At 38.1% G+C, this 23,030-nt stretch overlaps 2 protein-coding genes across 4 annotated transcripts; both read left to right on the top strand.

Moving 5' to 3' along the window:
• The first annotated feature begins 1,090 nt into the window (after positions 1-1,090).
• Positions 1,091-14,408, top strand: CSI1 (binding protein). 3 transcript variants are annotated; one of them, XM_006826946.4, is made up of 9 exons: positions 1,091-1,512; positions 2,134-2,198; positions 3,746-4,089; positions 4,897-4,970; positions 6,136-9,205; positions 9,492-12,036; positions 12,740-13,194; positions 13,508-13,624; positions 13,802-14,408. In XM_006826946.4, exons 3-9 carry the CDS (start codon positions 4,024-4,026, stop codon positions 13,940-13,942), a joined length of 6,468 nt encoding a protein of 2,155 aa, XP_006827009.2. In that variant the 5' UTR covers positions 1,091-1,512; positions 2,134-2,198; positions 3,746-4,023; the 3' UTR covers positions 13,943-14,408. The 3 variants fall into 3 exon arrangements, with proteins under 3 accessions (XP_006827009.2, XP_088721891.1, XP_020519185.2); XM_020663526.2 differs by having other exon boundaries at positions 1,106-1,512; positions 3,730-4,089; XM_088865765.1 differs by lacking the exon at positions 2,134-2,198.
• Positions 14,409-16,970: 2,562 nt separating this feature from the next.
• Positions 16,971-23,030, top strand: SBPASE (sedoheptulose-bisphosphatase). The gene is made up of 8 exons (XM_006826945.4): positions 16,971-17,163; positions 17,312-17,443; positions 17,997-18,182; positions 18,313-18,394; positions 19,924-20,145; positions 21,351-21,451; positions 22,106-22,177; positions 22,586-23,030. The coding sequence occupies exons 1-8, from the start codon at positions 17,065-17,067 to the stop codon at positions 22,865-22,867; spliced, it is 1,176 nt and encodes a 391-aa protein (XP_006827008.1). The 5' UTR covers positions 16,971-17,064; the 3' UTR covers positions 22,868-23,030.

Genomic DNA, 23,030 nt, shown 5'->3' with positions numbered 1-23,030 from the left:
ATCATTGTTAATTAACAAACTTTGAAAAATAACCATGAGGAACTAGTTAATTAGAGAGCAAATTTTAGGACGTAAACCCATATTTTTTTACCGAGTATTTAATAGATAGCAAAGTTTGATTCATTTGTTAATTAACAAACTTTGAAAAATAACCACATGGAATATTTCATCTTCCTTGTTATTTTTAAAAGGGAAATTGTGAGGATATTGCATGCCAGATGTGTTAGATTCAATCTGAGCATATCCCACTGTCAACATGTATGGGCAGCTTTTCATTTTTTTATTTTTTCTATAAATCCTTTTAGATTTTAATTGGGCGAAGAGGTACACGAGACTTACACATATAGTAAAAAATATTTAAAATAGTAATATGTAAAATAAGAAAAAACAAATATACCAATATTCGTGTTGGGTAATGCAAACAATTCAGATTATTAAATTTTAACCATCAGGCATGTACAGTAGTATAAGCTTGATGGCTTACAAAACCAAGTTTACTCTAAAAGCGCGCTAACCCAAAGTATTATCATGAACACAAGAGACCACATTTGACTATTTTGGGTGAAAGAGAGATAAATAGAAAGAGGCAAACATTTGCATGGAGAAAGAACGAGATAGGACCATTATATCGAGCTTTGTCCAAGCATCTTTCATCAAAACCACCAACACATATGTTGTAGATCAAAATAGTAAAAGACTACTAGTGAAAATGACAATCTTGATATACATATATATATATATATATATATATATATATATATATATATATATATATATTATTTATTTATTTTATTTATTTTTTTGAATGTGACATTCTTAACATTCTCTCTGCCCAACTTTAATTAGACAACCTAAGGCAGCTCTGAATCCAATTGCTGTCATATAATTAAAAAAAGACAAAAAAAATCTCAGCCCTAGGATTTGATATCTGACGTTTTATGATGTTAAACTACTACTAGATGTATTTAATATTTTTTTTAAACTACTAGTTCGAGCTTTAACAGGGTGCTCATGTCATTTACAGTAAAGGATTGGGCAAAGTTGCGATCAATTATTCGATGCCACTGGTTAAGCATGCAAATATGCATTTTTTGGTTAATCTTAATCGGCCAATGTATGCCAGCTCTTCGAAGCCACGAGAATCAAAGCTAGAGAGAGAGAAAAGAGAGAGAGTGAGAGAGTCGAGTGTTAAGAGAGAGAGTATTGGAAGGGGAGAGAGAGAGAGATGAGAGAGAGAGATTTATATTTTGTCGGCTGGTCTGAAGTATCCACCATTATTTAAGGATCGCGGCATCGATGGAGCGGCGATTTCCGGTGCTTGCCGCTAAGCCGATGAAGACCGTCGAACCAAATCCCGGCCGAGTTAGGCGGTTTTCTGGCGAGGGCAGGTGATTTTCCGGTCAAGTCAGGAGGTTATCCGGCCAAGTCGCTTGTTACAGTGACGAGCCGCTATATTTGTCGACAGTGTGTGCGTATAAAGCTCGAATTCTTTGTGTCAATGGTTTCTTATAGGTAAGGAATCAACTTGAGAACTTTTTTTCTCAGAGCTTTAATGCCACGGATCTGGTTATCCTGATCTTTTATAGTCTCCATCAGAATAGATAAATTTATTTGTTTCTCCATCGTTCCGCGCAGTTCAGTGTTCAAGTAGCTAGGATTATTTTTTGATTCAGAAAGTTCTTGTGGTTTGAGAAATGGAAGTCTCGATCTCGTTATATTTTCGAAATTAACTTAAAATGCTGCTCAATTTTGTAGCTTTTTGGTTTTTTTGTGTATTTTTTACTGAAGTGGACTGCTTATCTACTGTTCACTACTTAATTGAGAATTTTGGAATGCCGGGCTGGACAATTGATCTGAAATGTTTATTGGAGAATGATCTTATTTGTGGTCAAATCCCTGGACTTTTCTGGAAATTTGTCTTGAAGACTGTTGATTACAGTTGAAACTCGTTTTTTTTCAAGAGTTATGTACAGTTCAGGTCCCAACTAGCTCGATTTTGTTAATTTCAGAATGTTTTTGAAGCGTAGCAATGTAATTAGTCGATCTGGTTTATTTTCTGGAAACTCATTTTAAATGCAGTTCAATTCTTCAATTTTTTGTGTTGAAATGGATATTTTTTGGCCTTATTTGCAGATAAATTTGGAACCTAAAATTTTAAGCGATTGATGTGGTTATCTCTTCCAGTACTCTTCTTTGAGGTAAAATCTCACCTGATTCTTGTGGAAATTAGTCCTCAATGTTGTTGATTACAATGAATGCTCAATTTTTTCACAATTATTTTATGTTCTGCCTCAAAATACTTTGGACTTGGTCCAGTTTCATATGATTTTCCTAGATTTAGGTGCAGACCCATTGATCTGGTTTATATTCCGAGAATTAGTCCTTTATGTGGCTCCATTTGAGATTTTGTTGCTCTATATGCTTTTGATTAGAAATGGGTTGGTTACACCATGTTAAATGGATAGTCTGGCAATGCAAGGCTAGAGCTTTTAACCTTATTTAAGGAATTACTAAACTCTGTGATTGAATTCGACATTCTTTACAAATCCATGTTTCCTAACACTGTGTTCTAATGGCGGAGTGGTTGATCTAGTTCTTTTCTAGATATTATCATCTAATGGCGAGTCTCTAGTTATTTTTTAGATATTATCATCTAATGGCGATCCCTTTATGTCTTTTTGGAACTGGCTTCCATCACACTGTTATTCTCGTACACTGTTCATCACACTGTTATTTTGGTACACTTTTGTCTTGAATTGGGATCAATTCGGTTCATATTGAGGTCATTTTCTGTGTGATCTGGTTCTCATTCCAAAATAAATCTTTAATTAAGATTACCATTAAATTTTTTTTGTAACCTTTGGTCCTTGATGTGACATCCATTTTGAATGAGGTGTATGTCTAGACTTCGGACTTTGAATCTGTTCCTGCAAACCATGCTAACCTATAGTTGTAAAATATTTGTATGCTTTGATTTTGTAATCTCTTGCCATTTAGATGACTCACTAGTTTTTGTGTTCTAATTTTACTACAAGTGATGGTTTGCATTGTGATGGATATTACTTTTTTCTGTTTTAATTTTTTAATCATTCGTTCATAGTTCTGAGTTCGCTAGTTTCCATTAATCCCTACCACAATGCAAAGCACTCTTGTTTTGGTTTGAAGGTGAATAGACCTATTTCACTCTGATGTAACTGTTACACCTATAAGTTCCTGCTTCAACTGTCATTTAGCAAAATCATTCTGTATTCCCTTGATAAGGAACATATAATTGATCCAGAGTGGATACACATGCTGTATTCCCTTGACAAGGAACATATAATTGATCCTTATCTACATGTCATGTCGCACAATTCACATTGTGTATTAGAGATGCATCTGAGAGACATTGTGTATTAGAGATGCATCTGAGACATCCTTTCCTCCTGCATGTGAGATATTCCTCCATCCCTCCCTCCTTCCCTCTCTCTCTCTCTCTCTCTCTCTCTCTCCCCTCTCACTTCTCTCTCCTTCCCTGGCTCTCTCTCTCTCTCTCTGTCTCTCTCTCTCTCTTCCCCCCCCCACTTCTTTCTCCCTCTCTTGCAGGAGTAAGTGTCCATGGGTGTTTTACTATTGACAATTTGGCATGCATATTGCATTCTTCCAACTAGCTGGCTTTGATATGACAATTTTGTATTCAGTGGAGCTGGAACATGATGCCTAAATTGACATAATCTGAAAAACTGTCAGTTTTTTGAATCTGCAGATTTATTCTCAATGGATTAAAAGTTAGAGGTCCTGTCATTGAACATTCAAGAAAGCAACAATAGCTTTGCAGACTTTGTGCTTAATACATGTTTTGGAGTTGAACGAGGGATAGGAGGAGCAGTGAGTTTATGATATCAAGTAAATAATGTCCTGATTTCGAAGTGGAGTTAGGCTTGGAGTCGTTGGTTGGTCTTCCATTGAGGAAGCTCATCCCCAATAAAAAGCAGAAAATTTGTTGAGAGGTCCAGTGGTCAAATTGCTTAAAATTCAACAAAGATGGCAACAACACTAGCTTGGCGATTTGGGAATGGGAATGGCAATGCCCATGGGTCAAATGATCTGGTATGCTTCTCTCGAATTGGTTAGTTCTATTTGTTTTAAAACTTGGTATTATGTGCATACTTGAGAGTAATAGTTAGATAGTTTCCATTCTGTGATGCTTTGATGAAATCTGATAATTCTGAATCTGTGTAACTAATGTTCCTTGTAATAAGGGACAAATTTGGAGTGTTGAACCAGGTCTCACACTATAGACTCCATCAAAACAGCTGTAGACATGGCTACCACATCAATTTTTTTACTTTCTTGTTTATTACATGCATTGATTGAAAAAGCGGTCCACCCATGCCTAGGCGTCCGTTTAGGCCTGGGTGGACCAACTAGGCGGATTGTCCATGGGCACTCGCCTAGGGAGAGTGCCCAGGGACCCTAAGCGCCCTCCTAGTACCCCGCCTAGATGGGTGCCCAGGATACCTAAGCGGGCGTCCAAGGGACAACGCTTGCCTAGGTGCAAAAATACCTATTGGGTGGGGTATTTTTGGTGTTTTCTTTTGTTTGAGTTATAAAAAATGCATGAATATGTATTTTTTATACAAAATCTGGACCTAAAACAAGATTATTGGACACCTCTTGCCCCCTTTTGAACCTAGGGCGCCCAGGTTCTGGGCGGCCGCTTTGACGCCGCCCGGCATTTTTTGGAACACTGGTAATATATCTTTTTTTTTTTTTTTCAAATTCCTGTATATGGATATAACAATGACTATTGAACATCCATTTGCTATAATTGCAAATAGCAGCCTCTATTACAGTAGTCTGCATGGTGTATATAGATTATGTATATAAGTGTTTTCTTTATGTGCATAATTACAGGAAAAGCGCGTTGAATCAAAACTCCCGGACTCGGAGCCTCCAACTCCACGTTCTTCAGTGAAGATCAGCTCAAGGTATGTTTTGAATGCATTTCAATGCAATCATCAATGAATATTCCTGATATGCTGTATGATACTGTCTCATCCCAAAAAATCTACATGGTAATTATATTTCCAGTATATGTTATTTCATCTATCCAATATTCTTTTCACCAAACTTCTAGTTGCAAAAAATAAACTTTTCACTTATCTTTTCATCAATTGCCCAAAACAGAAAAAAAAGAGAAAGTAGTTTTGTAGTCACCAAGGTATACATGAAGTCATCTTGAATATCCTCATAACCATCATCAGAGAGTCTTGTCCCAACTATTTGGGTCGGCTAAGTCATCTTGAATATCCTATGGTTTCAAATTAAACACGTCATCTGGTTTTAAAAGGCTAGAAGAGAATTGTACTTATATAACTACTTGTCAAAATAAAAAGATTGCTCCTATTGAAGTGGCCCTTTATGTTAATGACTGGAATTAGTCTATCTGTACCTGGTTTGAATGTGGATGCTGGGCAATTCAATCAGTTCTAGTTTTTCTCATACATTAGACCTCCAAGGATAGAAGCATTACAACGATGTCAAAATTTTGTCACAATTTTCTTACTTTCTAACATTTCAATAATTTTTTGTTAGTATTCTGTTTTCTATATAGTTATGCAATGTTTTCTAATTTATTTTCTCATACTTTTCCATGCTTTGTCCTTTTTGACTAGTAATGAATGTTTTTCTATGTTTTGCAACAACATGCCATGTTCGTGCTATTAGATAAGTCATCAGTAGCATTATAATGGAATAGGAATTTGTATAATACAGAATGGTCAGAAATGTAGGACTGTTTTGTTTGTTGGAACTTTTCCAATGAAGTATGAACACTGCAAAACTTGGTAGCTACTATTCATAGATTCATTGAATTAAAGTGGAACTGTCTGCAACAATTATGTGTAACTTGATTATAAGATTTTCAGACTTTTTTGCTTATTCTAGGATTATATCTGCTCCTCTTACTCCAAGAATTAAGCCTGTACTTATTTCAGCATTGAATTGATTATCTCGGGCTAAACTTTTTGAGCATTAATTGTTACGTTACTTGCACAGCATGAGCATATAGTTGGAACTCCTTTGTAGGAAATACAATCTGTCCAAGGATAACTTTTTTAAGAACCGTCTAACATGAATTTAATTTATCTACAGGGATCGCCAAAGTAGTATGGAGGACCCAGATGGGACACTAGCCAGCGTGGCCCAATGCATTGAGCAGTTGCGTCGGGGTGCTTCAAATGCTCAGGAAAAGGAAAATGCTTTGAGACAATTGTTGGACCTTATCGATACCCGAGACAATGCTTTTAGTGCGGTTGGGTCTCACTCCCAAGCAGTTCCAATACTTGTTTCCATTCTCAGATCAGGATCACTTGGGGTAAAGATACTTGCTGCTACTGTTTTAGGCTCTCTTTGCAAGGAAGATGAGCTAAGGGTAAAAGTATTACTCGGAGGATGTATCCCACCATTACTAGGTCTTCTGAAGTCCTCATCAAAGGAAGGTCAAGTTGCAGCTGCTAAAGCTATCTATGCAGTCTCTCAAGGTGGTGCTAAGGACCATGTTGGGTCAAAGATCTTCTCAACTGAAGGTGTAGTGCCTGTTCTTTGGGAGCAATTACAACCAGGTCTTCACATTGAAAACTCTGTTGATAGTCTCTTAACTGGAGCATTGAAGAACTTGTCTACTTGCACTGAAGGATTTTGGCCAGCAACTGTACAAGCAGGGGCAGTTGATATATTAGTGAAGCTGCTTGTTAATGGACAGTCAACCACTCAAGCAAATGTGTGTTTTCTTCTAGCAACTATGATGATGGAATTGGCATCTGTTTGCCCTAGGGTTTTGGAAGCAGATGCAACTAAACAACTTCTTAAACTAATTTCCCCTGGTAATGAAGTGTCTGTTCGAGCAGAAGCTGCTGGTGCTTTAAAGGCTCTTTCTGCACAGTGTAAAGAAGCAAGGCGGGAGATTGCTAATTGTAATGGTATCCCTGCTTTGATAAATGCAACAATAGCTCCGTCAAAGGAGTTTATGCAAGGGGAATATGCACAAGCCTTGCAAGAGAATGCAATGTGTGCTCTGGCCAATATATCAGGTGGTTTGTCCTACGTAATCTCCAGCCTTGGAGAAAGTCTTCAATCATGCACTTCACCTGCCCAAGTTGCTGATACATTGGGGGCATTAGCCTCTGCCCTAATGATCTATGATTACCAAGCTGATTTTACTAGAGCCTCGGATCCATTGCTTATAGAACAGGTGTTGGTTAAGCAGTTCAAGCCCAAATTGCCATTTCTCTTGCAAGAACGCACAATAGAAGCACTTGCTAGCTTGTATGGAAATACCATTCTATCAAAATTTCTTAAGCATTCAGATGCCAAACGCTTGCTTGTTGGTCTTGTAACCATGGCAACAAATGAGGTCCAAGATGAGCTGGTTAGATCCTTATTGATTCTTTGCAGCAATGAAGGCAGTCTATGGCATGCACTCCAAGGTCGCGAGGGTATTCAGCTGTTGATTTCTCTTCTTGGGCTTTCTTCAGAGCAACAGCAAGAGTGTGCTGTGGCTTTGCTTTGCCTTTTATCCAATGAAAATGATGAAAGTAAATGGGCCATTACAGCGGCTGGAGGAATACCTCCTTTAGTTCAGATCCTAGAAACAGGATCGGCAAAAGCAAAGGAAGATTCAGCTACAATCCTTGGAAATCTCTGCAATCACAGTGAAGATATCCGAGCTTGTGTTGAAAGTGCTGATGCTGTACCTGCTCTGTTATGGCTGTTAAAAAATGGAAGCCCAAATGGAAAAGAAATTGCAGCAAAAACCCTAAACCATTTAATCCATAAATCAGATACTGGGACCATAAGCCAACTCACCGCATTACTCACCAGTGACCTACCTGAATCAAAAGTTTATGTTTTGGATGCTCTGAAAAGCCTTCTTTCTGTTGCTCCCATCACTGATATATTGCATGAAGGTAGTGCTGCCAATGATGCAATTGAAACAATGATAAAGATATTGAGCTCTACAAGGGAAGAAACTCAGGCAAAATCAGCATCAGTACTTGCCGAACTCTTCAATCTTAGGAAGGATCTTAGGGAAAGTAATGTTGCTGTTAAGGCCCTTTGGTCAACTATGAAGCTCTTGGGCATTGAATCAGAACAAATAACGACGGCATCTTCTAGATGCCTGGCTGCAATTTTTCGGTCCATAAGAGAAAACAAGGAAGTAGCAGCTGTTGCTAAAGATGCTCTGGCCACTTTGGTTGTTCTTGCTAAGTCTGAAGTTTTGGAGGTGGCAGAGCAAGCAATTCGAGCTCTGGCTAACCTTTTCTTGGATAATGAGATCTCTGATAATGTGGTTGCTGAAGAGATAGTTCTACCCATCACAAGAGTTCTACATGATGGCACAATGGATGGGAAAACCCATGCTGCTGCTGCTATTGCTCGTCTCCTGCACTGTGGGATTGTTGATGACACACACTCTGATATTGTGCACCGTGCTGGAACAGTGCTTGCACTTGTGAACCTTTTATCATCATCTAAGATTAATGATGCTGCCTCATCTGAAGTGCTTGAGGCCCTTGTTTTGTTATCTAGGAGCAAAGGATCCACTGGATATAGCAAACCTGCATGGGCGGTTTTGGGTGAAAACCCTCACACTATGATTCCCTTGGTTTGCTCTGTCTCTAATGGAACTCCTACTTTACAAGACAAAGCGATAGAAATCTTGTCAAGACTTTGCAAAGACCAACCGGTTGTTTTGGGGGATTTGATAGCGAGCACTGAAGGTTGTATTGCTGCGATTACAAGAAGAGTGGTTGACTCAAAAAGCGCAGAAGTGAAAGTTGGGGGAACTGCTCTCCTTATTTGTGCCGCCAAAGAGCACCACCAAAAAGCAGTGGATGCCCTCAATGAATCAAACTTATGCTTTTATCTGATTAAGTCACTTGTCGAAATGCTGGATGCAGAGCATTCACATACTTATTGGAATGCTGGGGATCATGAAAGTAAATCAAAAGACATTTGTATTTACAGGGGTGCAAGGGCGCCACAAAATGGAAACATCCAATCTGAGATGGATACTAGTGTAATTTTTGGGGGCACTGTGGCCATATGGTTGCTTGCTATACTCGCTTGCCATGACAACAAAAGTAAAGTTGCCATTATGGAGACTGGAGCAGTTGAAGTTCTTACTGATAAGATCTCAAAGTATTTGTCCCAAGTTATTCAGGTACTAATCTGAACCATATTTAACTTTTACTGTGTTTTTTTGAGTTGTTTTGTTAAGGGGTGTTATTGGATCTAGCTTAAACTCTATTCAATAGTCTGGATATGAGGGATATAGGATCAAATAAGTAAATGCAAAACTTTAATAACTGAGTTTATATAGTATTCCCTTTCCTGTTCATCGATTTATTTTTTTGCGGTTAGTCAATGGCCTTGAATGTCTTCTTAACAATTTATTGCTTATTATTAATCTTAAGCCTCATACCATTGTTCAAATTATCTTTCTGCAGACTGATTCTAAAGAAGATGAGAGTTCATGGGTATGTGCTCTACTTCTTGCCATTCTTTTCCAAGATAGAGATATCATACGAGCACATGCAACCATGCGAGCCATCCCTGTTCTTGCAAGTCTCTTGAGGTCCGAGGAGTCAGCTAACCGTTACTTCGCTGCTCAAGCATTTTGCAGTTTGGTCTGCAATGGTAGCAGAGGGACTCTTCTCGCTGTTGCCAATTCTGGGGCTGCAGGTGGGCTCATTCCCTTACTTGGATGTGCTGACGCTGATATCTCTAACCTTCTATTCCTATCAGAGGAGTTCTTACTGGTGCGGAATCCTGAGCAAGTTGCCCTCGAAAGATTGTTCAGAGTTGATGATATCAGAATGGGTGCAACTTCTCGGAAAGCCATACCTGCCCTTGTTGATTTGCTGAAACCAATTCCAGATAGGCCTGGTGCGCCTTTCTTAGCACTTGGCCTTCTAACCCAGCTTTCAAAAGACTGCCCATCAAACAAGCTCGTAATGGTTGAAGCTGGGGCTTTAGAGGCCTTGACAAAATATCTTTCATTGGGTCCACAAGACGCAACTGAGGAAGCGGCAACTGATTTATTAGGGATTCTATTCAGCAGTGCAGAAATAAGGAAGCATGAATCTTCACTTGGAGCTGTAAATCAACTCATTGCTGTCCTTCGTCTAGGTGCAAGGACCTCAAGGTACAGTGCGGCCAAAGCTTTGGAGAGCCTCTTTTCCTCTGATCATATTAGGATAAGTGAAACAGCTAGACAAGCGGTTCAACCACTGGTTGAGATTCTTAACACTGGATTAGAAAGGGAGCAACATGCTGCCATAGCTGCACTCGTAAGATTGTTACATGAGAGCCCTTCAAGGGCTCTCGCCGTTGCTGATGTCGAGATGAATGCAGTGGATGTTCTTTGTCGCATTCTTTCTTCCAACTGTTCAATGGAGCTCAAGGGAGATGCTGCTGAATTGTGCTGTGTTCTCTTTGGAAATACGAGAATCAGGTCTACCCTTGCGGCTGCTCGTTGTGTCGAACCTTTGGTCTCTCTCCTTGTTGAAGAGTTTAGCCCTGCTCAGCTTGCTGTTGTTCGAGCCCTTGATAGGCTATTGGATGACGAACAATTAGCCGAGCTTGTTGCTGCACATGGGGCTGTTATTCCCCTTGTTGGTCTTCTTTTTGGCAAGAACTACACTCTGCATGAATCTGTATCGAGAGCTTTGGTGAAGTTGGGAAAAGACAGGCCGGCTTGTAAACTAGAGATGGTTAAAGCAGGAGTAATTGAGAACATACTTGATATTCTCCATGAAGCACCTGATTTTCTCTGTGCTATGATAGCTGAATTGCTTCGAATATTAACAAACAATACAACCATTGCAAGGGGACCTTCTGCAGGTAAAGTGGTGGAGCCCCTCTTCCTTTTGTTGACGAGGCCAGATATTAGCCCTGAAGGCCAACACAGTATTTTGCAGGTTCTTGTGAATATATTGGAGCATCCTAACTGCCGAGCTGATTATAGGCTGACACCTCACCAAGCCATAGAACCACTAATCATTTTGTTAGAGTCTCCTTCTCAAGCAGTACAACAATTAGCAGCTGAGCTTCTCTCTCATCTTCTCTTGGAAGAGCATCTACAGAAGGATCCTATAACACAGCTAGCAATTGCGCCTTTGATTCAGGTTCTTGGAACTGGCTCACATGCTTTGCAGCAGAGGGCTATAAAGGCTCTTGTTTGCATTGCTCTAACATGGCCGAATGAGGTTGCAAAAGAAGGTGGAGTCAGTGAGCTATCCAAAGTGATTTTGCAGGCTGACCCCCCATTACCTCATGCTTTGTGGGAATCTGCTGCTTCTGTTTTGGCTAGCATTTTGCAATTTAGCTCTCAAAATGATTTGGAGGTGCCTGTTGCTGTGTTGGTAAGGATGCTTCGCTCTGGAACTGAGACTACCATTATTGGTGCATTGAATTCCCTGCTTGTGTTGGAGAGCGACGATGCTACAAGTGCTGAGGCCATGGCTGAAAGTGGTGCCACAGAGACCCTTTTAGAACTTCTTAGGTGTCATCAATGCGAGGAAACAGCAGCAAGACTTCTTGAAGCTCTGTTAAACAATATGAAGATAAGAGAAATGAAATCTACAAAAGCTGCGATTGCTCCATTGTCCCAATATTTACTTGATCCACAAACCCAAAATCAGCAGGCAAGACTTTTAGCATCTCTTGCTCTTGGTGATATCTTCCAAAATGAGGGTCTTGCTCGAACAAATGATGCTGTATCTGCATGCCGAGCGCTTGTGAATATTCTTGAAGATCAACCCACAGAAGAGATGAAAGTGGTGGCTATCTGTGCCTTACAAAACCTTGTTATGTACAGTCGTTCTAATAAGAGAGCTGTTGCAGAAGCTGGTGGAATACAAGTTGTGCTTGACCTTATTGGTACCTGTGATCCGGATACAGCAGTTCAGGCTGCAACTTTTATAAAACTTCTGTTCTCTACTAATACAATCCAAGAGTATGCATCCAGCGAAACAGTGAGGGCTATAACTGGTAAACTTCCTTATTTATTTGTTACTCCACTTTTATAAGTATGCCTCATTACTTTGTGTATATTTGATGTATAGTTGGTTCTTTATGTTCATATCGATCTCTTTCTGTGGTGGCTAATATCTAATTCTTATGATGTATGAATTGACGGTTCCATCTATGTCTTGGTTTGTTCCAGTATCTCCTGCACATGTTTGTTTCATTGATCACCTTTACACCATATGTTGCTACAGATTTACCATAGCATTTCGATTTGTGATATATGCTACTGCCATTTGGAACTTTTGCATAATCATGTCATATTGGTTATGCATGTGAGATAAAACGTCCCCACTTAGAACAGTTCCCAACTAGATGGTGTAGGCATCAAATTTGAGTACCCATCAAATTCAGTTATAGGCTTCACCCTTTGAAGATCAATGGCAGTTGTCAGAGTTCTTTTAACCGTTAGCCAAGGGGCCCTTATGTCAATTTCTGAGAAGAAATCAGAATCTTCTAGCTAAAATTCATCATTGAAATTGGATGCCCTGGCTTTGTACGATATGGCATACACACATTCCATGCGTGGTACGATAGTATCTTATCCCCTAAAATCTATTATATATTAATGAGTATGCTTGGTATTCTGTTTTTACACAGATCCAAGCATGAAACCAACTTTAATATTTACATTAGTGAGAGCTAAATTTGTTTTTTGACGGTGCAGCTGCTATCGAGAAAGAGTTATGGGCCACTGGTACTGTGAGTGAGGAGTACTTAAAGGCTCTAAATGCACTTCTTGGCAACTTTCCAAGGCTCAGAGCCACAGAGCCTGCAACTCTATGCATACCCCATTTAGTCACTGCTCTCAAAACTGGTACTGAGGTGACTCAAGAAGCCGCCCTAGACTCCCTTCACCTACTGAGGCAAGCATGGTCTGCTTGCCCTGCTGAAGTTAGCAAGGCTCAAGCAGTGGCTGCAGCTGAAGCCATTCCATTGCTTCAATATTTGATCCAGTCTGGTCCACCTCGGTTTCAAGAGAAGGCTGAGCTTCTGTTGCAGTGTTTGCCTGGTACTTTATTGGTTATCATAAAGCGTGGAAATAATTTAAAGCAATCTGTGGGGAACCCTAGCGTCTATTGCAAGATCACTCTTGGAAACACACCACCCAGGCAAACTAAGGTAAGGACTACAGACTCCTCACATTTCGTTTTGTTTTTTTTGTTTTGGTTTGCTGTTGGTGAGCTCAATTATTTATCTGGTTTCCTTTTTGTAATTGAATTTCGGTTTCTTTTTTATGCTTTATTTTGAACCAGCTCCTGTGTTACGAGGGTATACCAATAGCTCTCATGTGTCTGAAAGTGTTTTTGTTATGTTCGAGAAATTGCTCATCATGTCACCTGCTTTTTTTTTTCCTCATCCTCTTTGAAGAGTTTACTCAAGCAACTCTCATCTATTTGTTATATCACCAACTGGTTCATTTCATATTGTTCAGGTTGTCTCAACTGGTCCTACTCCTGAATGGGATGAAGGCTTTGCCTGGGCATTTGACAGTCCCCCAAAAGGCCAAAAGCTCCACATCTCTTGCAAGAATAAGAGCAAATTTGGGAAGGTAAATGACTGATAAACCATGCATATTTTTCCTTTACCCTTCTGATTCCATTCCTTCTTAACAAAAAAGAAACTGAAAAATTAGTTAAAAGAACATGGGAAAAGTGAAACGTGCATAGTTAACAATAAAATATGTCCAACTCCACCTGACTGACCCTCTTATTTCATTCAATGGCAGAGCTCGTTCGGAAAGGTAACAATTCAAATTGATCGGGTGGTCATGCTGGGATCAGTTGCAGGAGAATACACCTTGCTACCTGAGAGCAAAACTGGTGTTTCTCGAAATTTGGAGATTGAGTTTCAATGGTCAAATAAATAAATACCATGAATCTTGGTATGCGATTTTGTCATATATCATAAAAGGAATATCATGTAATTGTCTGTATCATTAGTGGAGAAGAATGTTCTTTACCTGTGTATCTGACATTGTAAATCAGCACAAAAGCCATAGTCGGTTACTCCTTGAGCTTACAGTAAAGCCATCAGAAGAATCCAGCCACAGGATGGGGCCTTAATGTTGTTATTATTAATAATCATTCTTTATTTGTTTTATTTTTGTTAAGAACTTGATGAAAACTGTAACATTTCATCTGCGTGTTATGTAGAGCTTTTGAAGCATAAAGTATTCGGTTTGGGGATTTTCCTGTGACTCTGTTTCTTCACAAATCATCTACTTGTCTCTGAATATGTAACCATTTGAGATAAAATTTGGTGAGAGAAGCTGCTGCTGTCTTGACTCTGGAGAGAGAATGATCAATTTTAATGAGATTTATATTATCATTGCTTATTGGTTGTAACTAACTGGTTTATAAATTCAGAGCAACCTTCTTTTGAAATTTGTAATGTTTTTAATAACCAGTTTAATTATTCTGTTTCAGATTTAATGGATTATTATGCCTTCTAAATTTTTTCACAATGCTTATGTAGACATGTTGAATTCCAGTTCGATTTGTGAAAGATTGCTTGGTGGGCAGGTAAGCTAAATGGCACGAACTTTAACTAGATCAAAATTAGATCTTTTGGCTAGTTAAAAGTGGAAAGTGGCCAAAACATTGGCGGCAAAACTAACCGATATGGCAATAATAACCTGATTTCAACAAATATCAATTAAATTTTGAGCTCTCTTTATAACATGAATTTAAATTTATGTGCTTAAAAGGAATTTGTATAAGAGAGTTTGATGTTTGAATTATCTTTTGATGCCCCAACAATGAGATTGGCATGTTTCCTATCGAGGGATGCTAAAACCAGGTCAATGTAAATTTTGTAAAATTCTATTATAATGGGATGCATATGTATACCTTAGAATTATGGAAAAATATCATCAACATTATCATCGTTAGAGTCTTTTTCGAATTATTTTGGATTGACTACATGATTCTGGTATATCATTATGTTCTATTAAAGGTGATACCCTCAATAAAAAATTATTAAAAAATACAAGACGACTTAGAACCTAGTATGCACAGATATGCACAGTAAGAGTGTAACGAAGCATGCCTCAATCCTTGTTACGAATTCGATCGTGGGCGGTGGAAATCAGGCTTCAGATGAAGATTGGTACGCATATACAAGTTGACTTTGGTTGCCGTCTTGTGGGTGCTGACATCTTTAATTATGAACATTGATATTTAGTATAGGGGTGGGCTCCTGGTGCGTGTGGGGATGCAGGGAGTTCGCCCTTTTGGATCAAATTTTTTTTTACCCAGGTCTGTCGATCTGGAATGCTACCCACCATGATCATGATTGATGAATTTGAAAAGTAAAATAAAGGGATCATGAATTTGAAAAGTAAAAAAAAAAAAAAAGACCATACTTTTTATGTAAGTTACCTTCAACTTAATTTTTTTTGTCACTTTTTTCTTCAAAACAAACTTTCTATGCAAATACCCTCAAAGGAAAATTTTCATTTTTTTAGACAGAAATGTCTTTCTTGTACACAAAAATGATTTTGGCCAGATTTGATGTTGACATTTAGACCCAGTACCACATTGCCGGGGGCAAACCATCACATCGTCGGACCCATTATTCAAGAAATTTAAGTGCCGAACTACCCTAAGACAACTACCGGACTCGAAACTGACTACTACCGGACCGCCTTTTACATAGTACCAGAGCCCTGGAATCCAGTAACATCTACTGTCAGACCGCCCTTTGCAACGGCTGGATCGCTGTAACTCCAAAATATTTACTGCCAGGTTGCACTTACATATTGCCAGAGCCCTATTTTGGTGAAATCCAGTAACATTTACTACCGGACCCCCTTTTGTAATTATCGGATCGCTGTAACTCCAGAATTTTTACTGTCGTACTGCATTTACCGAGCCCTATTTTGGGGATAGAGGAGAGAGAGGAGTGGGTAAGATACAAGTAATGAAGGGTAGTTTAGGGTTTTTTTTTTAGTTGGGTGTTATTTGCATAGAAAGTGTATTTTAGTTGGGGGTTAATTGCATAGAAAGTGTATTTTGGGAAAAAAAAAGTGATAGAGAAAGTTAGGTTGGGTAAATTGCATAGAAAGTGTAGTCTTCAAGTTTTTTTTTTTCCCTAATGCCATGAAACAATTTATGTCATTTTGTTAATTGTTTATTTTAATTCTTCAAAGATTTATTAGATTTTCATTGTTTTTGGAGCTCCAGACCCCTTGATTTACGTTGATTTGGAATATATTTCAGAACCTGAATCCCTCGAGAAATGCATGGGTCCTAACGCACCAAATGCTCAATCACATAATTGGAAAATGGAGCTAGGCTAGGTGGTTAGGGTGGTAGGGCATCATAATATGTCGTTTTGAGTTTCATTCTAAACATATTTAGAGACTCATTCCCCATTAAAATATCTAAAAAAATAATTGAAAAAGAGCAATTTTTACTGGGGATATACTATAAAACTATTAGTACAAGAAGGAATAATATGAATTTTGAGAGTGTGGCAATAAATTTTATCTTGGACTCCATGTCCAGTTAAAAAAAAGGAAGAAAAGAAAGTCATCTTATCGTGTACATTTCCTTCTCATGGTGTTTCACCTCAAGATCCATAGGTAATTAATTTTGCAATTTAAAACAGTATTTTGTAGTTTTGTCAGTCGAATACAGTAGCCGTTGGATTTTCACGTCATAGAACATACATGCAAGCACCCCCTTTCAGTTGACATCCACCGGCTTTCACCTGTCACAAAACACGTGTGAAGCGCTTCATACTTGCTGCATACCGGATATTGCCGGTGACTCCCCATCCCGCCACACAAATAAACGGCCAGAATTCATTGCTATCCACTCGTAGTGCCACGTGTCACGAGCACGGGCCAGAGTGATTACTTCCACTTATCTCTTGCACTCCTCCTAATTGGTGTGAGGCCCTCAGGCTCCAGGCTCCAGCTCCAAGCTCACAGTGTAAGCAAAAAGAGAGCAGAAGAAGAAGAGAGAAGAGTTTGGTTTTGCAGAAATGGAGACTGGCGTATTGACTTACACTTGTGGGACTCTGGTTCCTCACACTTCGAGGCCTTCTTCTACTCCCTCTCTGTCACGATTCATCAACTCTCAAGTAAAAAACTCTCCCTCTCTCTTTCTCTCTCTGTAACTCGGGATTTCTTCAGTGTTTGTGTGCTCCTCAGAAACAAGTTTTGTATTGAGCTCTTCTCTAGAGTGATTGGAATTTTAATGTATAGAGTAACTGGAGGTTTTATTTATAGAGCTCGAAGTGTAGCGCAATCTACGGGGAGTCGCTTCGATTATCACCAAAATCACAGTCGAGAAGAACAGCAAAGGTCGGCGCCGGCAAATCTTCTTCTACAATCACAAGATGCGAGATCGGAGACAGCTTGGTATCTCCCTCTAGGCTTTCGGCTTAATTGCTCTCTCTCTTTCTAAAATGTCTGAATTGATTTTAGTTTTTGGCAATAAAGAGAGTTCGAAAAATCGAAATGGCCTCAAAAAGTGATCAAGAACCGGGTCCGAGTATCCGGTAAACAAGCCGCCTCAACCAGGCAGCTCGACGGGTCTAGGAAGTGTTAAAAAAAAAAGAGAAGAATATAAATCCAAAAAAAAATATGAAAAGCATATTCCATGTGAAGTTTAAAAGTAGTAAAAAATTAGATTAAAATATCGATTTGTGATTTGGGGTCTTTTAAAAAAAAAATTTAAAAAATGAGAAAATATAAAAATAATTATTCATGACAAATTTTTTTTTTTTTTTAATCTTTCTGCCAAAATGATAAAAAAACTTTCATAAGTACATTATAATAAATCCCTTATTTTTTAAAATTTTATAAAAAATAATTTGAAATTTTTTTAAAGAATATCCCGTTAGACCTCCAAAACCGGATTGGCCAATTCCAATTTGACCGGCTGAGTTTTGTGAACAATGGTAATGGGCAGGAGGAGTTTCTGACTAAGGCAACCCCCGACAAGAACCTGATAAGGCTTTTAGTGAGCATGGGAGAGGCATTGAGGACCATATCCTTCAAAGTGAGGACGGCCTCTTGTGGTGGAACTGCCTGTGTCAACTCCTTTGGCGATGAACAACTCGCAGTTGATATTCTTGCCAATCAACTCCTCTTTGAGGTACCCATTAACTCTCTCTGTTCCCTCTTCTCTCTTTACTCTTTATGATGTAACTAAATTACTTCTAATTATTGAGAGAGAGAGAGAGATGCTAAGAATGAGTTATGTTTACATGTTCCTTGTGTGAAAGGCATTGAGATACTCTCACTTCTGCAAGTACGCATGCTCCGAAGAAGTCCCAGAGCTTCAAGACATGGGAGGACCCGTTGAAGGTATTGTTAGACCCAATAAAAAATAAAAAATAAAATCAAGAAACAACTTATTCGGATCTATCTTTAAATCGCACGAGGGACTCAAGGTTCCTTGCAAATCCAACGAAGGACTCAAGGTTCCGTGTTAAATCATATTGACCAAACCATCTGGTGATAGGCAACCTTGGGAATCCTCTTTGATGAATCTCATTCTATATTCTTCTCTAAATCTTTTATTTGAGAGGTTAACCTCTTTATATATAGAGAACCATATTTTATAACTCTCACATTGATGGTCTTTAGAAGTTTAGATCCAAATATTACTTCTGTCTTAATTCCCTTAAGTACAGCTAATTAGGATTAACAAGTTGTTACAAAACTTTTAATCCTATGCAATGAGCTAAATCTGTCATTAGTGCACTAATGACTCACATAATAGGATATCATCCATGTATTCCTACAATTCGATAAAAGATATTTAAAAATTAAATAATTTTGTACATCTATAATAATAATAATAAATTCTTACAAAGATCCAAAACATTACTGGGTTTTCCGTCCAATGACATGATTTTCCCTATAGTGTAACATCCTATAAAAGCTCTAAAATTGATCCTAGTATATAGCCTCATATCAACCGCATGTGATTTCACATATACTATGTAACATGGCTTTTGTACCATTATTAAAAAATAAATTCTCGTGGTAAAAGGACCTGATAGGCCACATTTCCAACGGATATGTGATCAACTGTGTACTTATGTTACATTGTTTAGAAACCCACCTTAGGTTAGGTGCTCAGCATTTGCCTGAGGCGGGTTAAGTACCTGGCACGAGTTGAGTGCCTCATAGAGTCCGACTTGAAGGGCCAAAAGTCCTAGAATAATAAAAAATAAATAATGATCGTAAAAGTCAAATGAAGTGAAAAACAACCTTAAAGAAAATATAAATAAGCTTTAAAAAGTATAGAAATATTGATTTTAAAAAATTGATTTATACTTGGGTTTATTTAAAAAATCCCCAAAAAAAAAAAAGGGATTATGGCAAAATAAAAGTCACAAATCTTTGCCAAAATTCCAAATTATATATAAAAATTTATACAATAATCCCATATTTCTACAAATTTTTGGGATTTTTTAAAAATCCTTTTATGTGCCTCTAGTTGTACATAAAACTGAGGGCAGCTCGACTAGGTTGAGTCTCGTGATACTAATAATGACACGGATACTAGTGTTTAAATTCCAAATATTAAATTATTATTTTTAGGCAGCACACAATTATGCATTATTTTAAGAAGAGGAAATGAGGGATTTTAGGCGTTATTATAGCAAAATTCCAAGGAGTAAGTGTAAACAAAATTTCAAAATATTTAAATTTCTAAAGCGGAAAGCTATCTTCTCCCATCTCCTATGGAAATAACCAGTAAACATTGTTGTGGATGCTTCATGGGTTTACTCTGTTTTCAACCCACCATCTTTCCTAAATAATTAGTCAATCAATTGTCATAAAGCTTATTGTCTGCCCATTAATGAATGCATTTTTGTTCACAGGTGGATTCAGTGTGGCATTTGATCCCCTAGACGGCTCGAGCATTGTCGATACCAACTTCACAGTTGGTACGATCTTTGGGGTGTGGCCTGGAGATAAGCTTACAGGGGTCACAGGAGGGGACCAAGTTGCGGCCGCCATGGGTATCTATGGTCCACGCACCACCTATGTTCTTGCCCTCAAGGATCTGCCTGGCACCCATGAATTCTTGTTGCTAGATGAAGGTACATAGAATTGTTTACTCAAAAAATAACTTCATTTTCCTTTGGGTCCCCTTGCAACCTTAAACAATCCGCACCTCCAAATTTATCATAACTTCTATTTTTGTTGTCGGGATTATCTTAAAATCTTTTTTCATATCTAATTGGGAAATTTTAAATTCCAAAAATGGTTAAAATCAAGTAGATCTATAAACATATGACAATCTTGAAAATGAACGGTCTAGATAATATGTTGCACGATACATTTTTTTCGGGATTCAAAAACTCTTATTTTTTTTTCATACATCTCGATATCGAGATGATCAATTAGAAGGTTTTTCAAAATTAAAATAACATTTTTGATAGATTTTTGAGGTGCATATATGATTCTACATTTTAAAGTTGCAAACTTATATAAACTTTTCCCTTTTCCTTTTATATTTGGAAAAAGTTTATATAGAGCCGAAGCTCTAAACAATCAAATTTGAGCCTACCTCAAGATTTTTAGTAAAAGTGGTTGTTTTGATACCCAAACATCTTCAAATTGATCATCTCGATATCAAGATGCATGGACATGAGAAAAAAAAACGAATTTCAAGTTTTGGAAATAGTGTATTTTGTATAGCTTTTTTGGACCATCAATTTCAATATTTTCAAGTTTTCATAGATATGTCGATCTATACTATTTTGAAGGTTTAAGTTTTACAAATAAATATGAAAATATATTTTAAGGCTATCGCAAAGATTTTCACTATTGAAACCACATTTCTCAACACTATTTGAAGGTAGGCTCTAATTTGATTGTTTAGAGCCTAGGCTCTATACAAACCGCACCCTTTATATTTTAGGTGATTGAGATTGGATTTTAGCCTTGGGTCTTAATTGTGGGCCTTGAGCTCCAAACAAGGTGCTTTCTTCCTAAAACAATTGTAGGTGGGAATAGAGTGCCTATTTTACTTGGATCCCAGGAACGTTTACCAAACTTCAAATTTAATGTTATTGAAGGTATGATTTTTAATAGAGTAGAATGACATATCAGAATTCGTATGACCGATCCTAATTAGTTGGAAAAAAGTTTTGACACGATTTTTTTTGTTCACCTTCCCTTTTTTACATTTTTTTTTTTTTTCTCGATTTTTTCTTATGATGGGAACTCATACCACTAGACCCACGAATGTTTCGTCCATGGAAATTTAGCCTTTTCTAATTGCTTCTGTGTACATGTGTAGGTAAATGGCAGCATGTAAAAGACACCACAGAGATTGGGGAAGGGAAAATGTTCTCTCCAGGGAATTTAAGGGCAACTTCTGACAATCCCGACTATGCCAAGGTATATGCAAGATAAGACAACTTTTGACAACCTATGGGTAAATGGGGGAAAGATGGATCTTGGTGTTAACCATTACATACTTGTAGAAATCTTATAGTTTTATAGGTATGTATGATGGCGCAGAAACTGCAATCCTTCACCTCCCTTTCTGTACTGTAGAACAATTTCCCAATACGATTCCAGGTGAAACCCACAATTGCAGTCCTCTAATTTATTTAAAATAAAAAAAAACTGTTGCTCTGGCGGGGATGATCGAGCACCAGTTACCACAATTACAGTAACAGAGGATGGTGGAAAATGACAGGGTGGACTAATTGTGGTCCTCCAAAACAAACACCCACTTTCATAAACTTTGCCTATAATTATAACATAGTGATCTCTAACTTAATCATCTTGTTCAATTTTGGAGAATCGTATTTTCTATTGAGTAGTGCAATATGGTATATATACACTTGTTTACAATAATTCCAAGACTGTCGAGATTGAGATAATCCGAATTTTTAGAAAATACAACAAACTGCTTAATGTAATACATCCAAATCTATAGAAAGCACGACTAATATTATTCTGGTACGATATCCTATTGAATCTCTAACCAATTGCCCAATACATCTTTTTAACTGGTGTTGTGTTGTGTTCATTCATTCTTGACAGTTGATTGATTACTATGTTAAAGAGAAATACACGTTGCGTTACACTGGAGGCATGGTGCCTGATGTCAACCAGGTTTGCATTTGCCCCCTCCTTTATATCATTACACATGCATGAGAGAGAGAGAGAGAGGGAGGGAGGGGAGGGGGGGGTTGGGTTACATTGGGTTCAATTGATAGATCATGATTAGGGGTGTCAATGGACTCAGACCCCGAGGGGTTTGGATCCAAATATGAGTCCAAAAATTGAACCTAATGGATTGGATCTAGCTTCAAATCTAGGAATTGAATACTATTCAGGTCCAGGTCTCACACTATATTTTTTGGTATAACGAATTCAGGTCCAGGTCCCATATCATTTTTTTCAGGGTTTGCCCGGCCCGGCCCGGCTGGTTATCACCCCTAACCATGATAAATGCAATACAAGATCATATCTATGTATAAACATTTTCTATTGAAACTTAAAATCATTTTGCTTTTTCAGATCATAGTGAAGGAAAAGGGCATATTCACAAATGTGACATCCCCATCAGCAAAGGCCAAGCTTAGGCTCCTGTTTGAGGTGGCTCCCCTAGGGCTCCTAGTGGAGAAAGCTGGAGGATATAGCAGTGATGGCAAACAATCAGTCTTAGACAAAGTGATCAGCACTCTTGATGAGAGAACACAAGTTGCTTATGGGTCTAAAAATGAGATCATTCGCTTTGAAGAGACCTTGTATGGTTCCTCTAGGCTCAAGGCTGGCACACCACTGGCTGCTGCCGTTTAAGCCTTTTTGCCTTTACTTTTTTTAAAAAGAGTATCACTTTATCACATCAAGTTGATGCTTTGTGTCCTACATATAAAGCATGATTCAAGATTTGAAGGTACATTCATTAATGTAAAATAGTGCTCCATTATGTTACAGTAATAGTGCTCCATTATGTTTGAAA

The sequence above is a fragment of the Amborella trichopoda genome, chromosome 4, assembly GCF_054954075.1.
Source record: "Amborella trichopoda isolate Santa Cruz 75 chromosome 4, AtrichopodaSantaCruz75HAP2 v2.0, whole genome shotgun sequence".
NCBI lineage: Eukaryota > Viridiplantae > Streptophyta > Magnoliopsida > Amborellales > Amborellaceae > Amborella > Amborella trichopoda.
Note: the sequence above shows the minus strand (reverse complement) of the source record. Positions and strands in the feature narration are given on the sequence as shown.

Bases quoted from the DNA above. Each gene is read 5' to 3' on its own strand.
- CSI1 (XM_088865765.1), top strand. From the start codon at position 4,024: ATGGCAACAACACTAGCTTGGCGATTTGGGAATGGGAATGGCAATGCC. The intron at 12,037-12,739 runs GTAAACTTCCTT...TTGACGGTGCAG, and splicing joins AACAGTGAGGGCTATAACTG to CTGCTATCGAGAAAGAGTTA. The intron at 13,625-13,801 runs GTAAATGACTGA...ATTCAATGGCAG, and splicing joins ATAAGAGCAAATTTGGGAAG to AGCTCGTTCGGAAAGGTAAC.
- SBPASE (XM_006826945.4), top strand. From the start codon at position 17,065: ATGGAGACTGGCGTATTGACTTACACTTGTGGGACTCTGGTTCCTCAC. The intron at 17,444-17,996 runs GTATCTCCCTCT...GGTAATGGGCAG, and splicing joins GCGAGATCGGAGACAGCTTG to GAGGAGTTTCTGACTAAGGC. The intron at 22,178-22,585 runs GTTTGCATTTGC...TTGCTTTTTCAG, and splicing joins TGGTGCCTGATGTCAACCAG to ATCATAGTGAAGGAAAAGGG.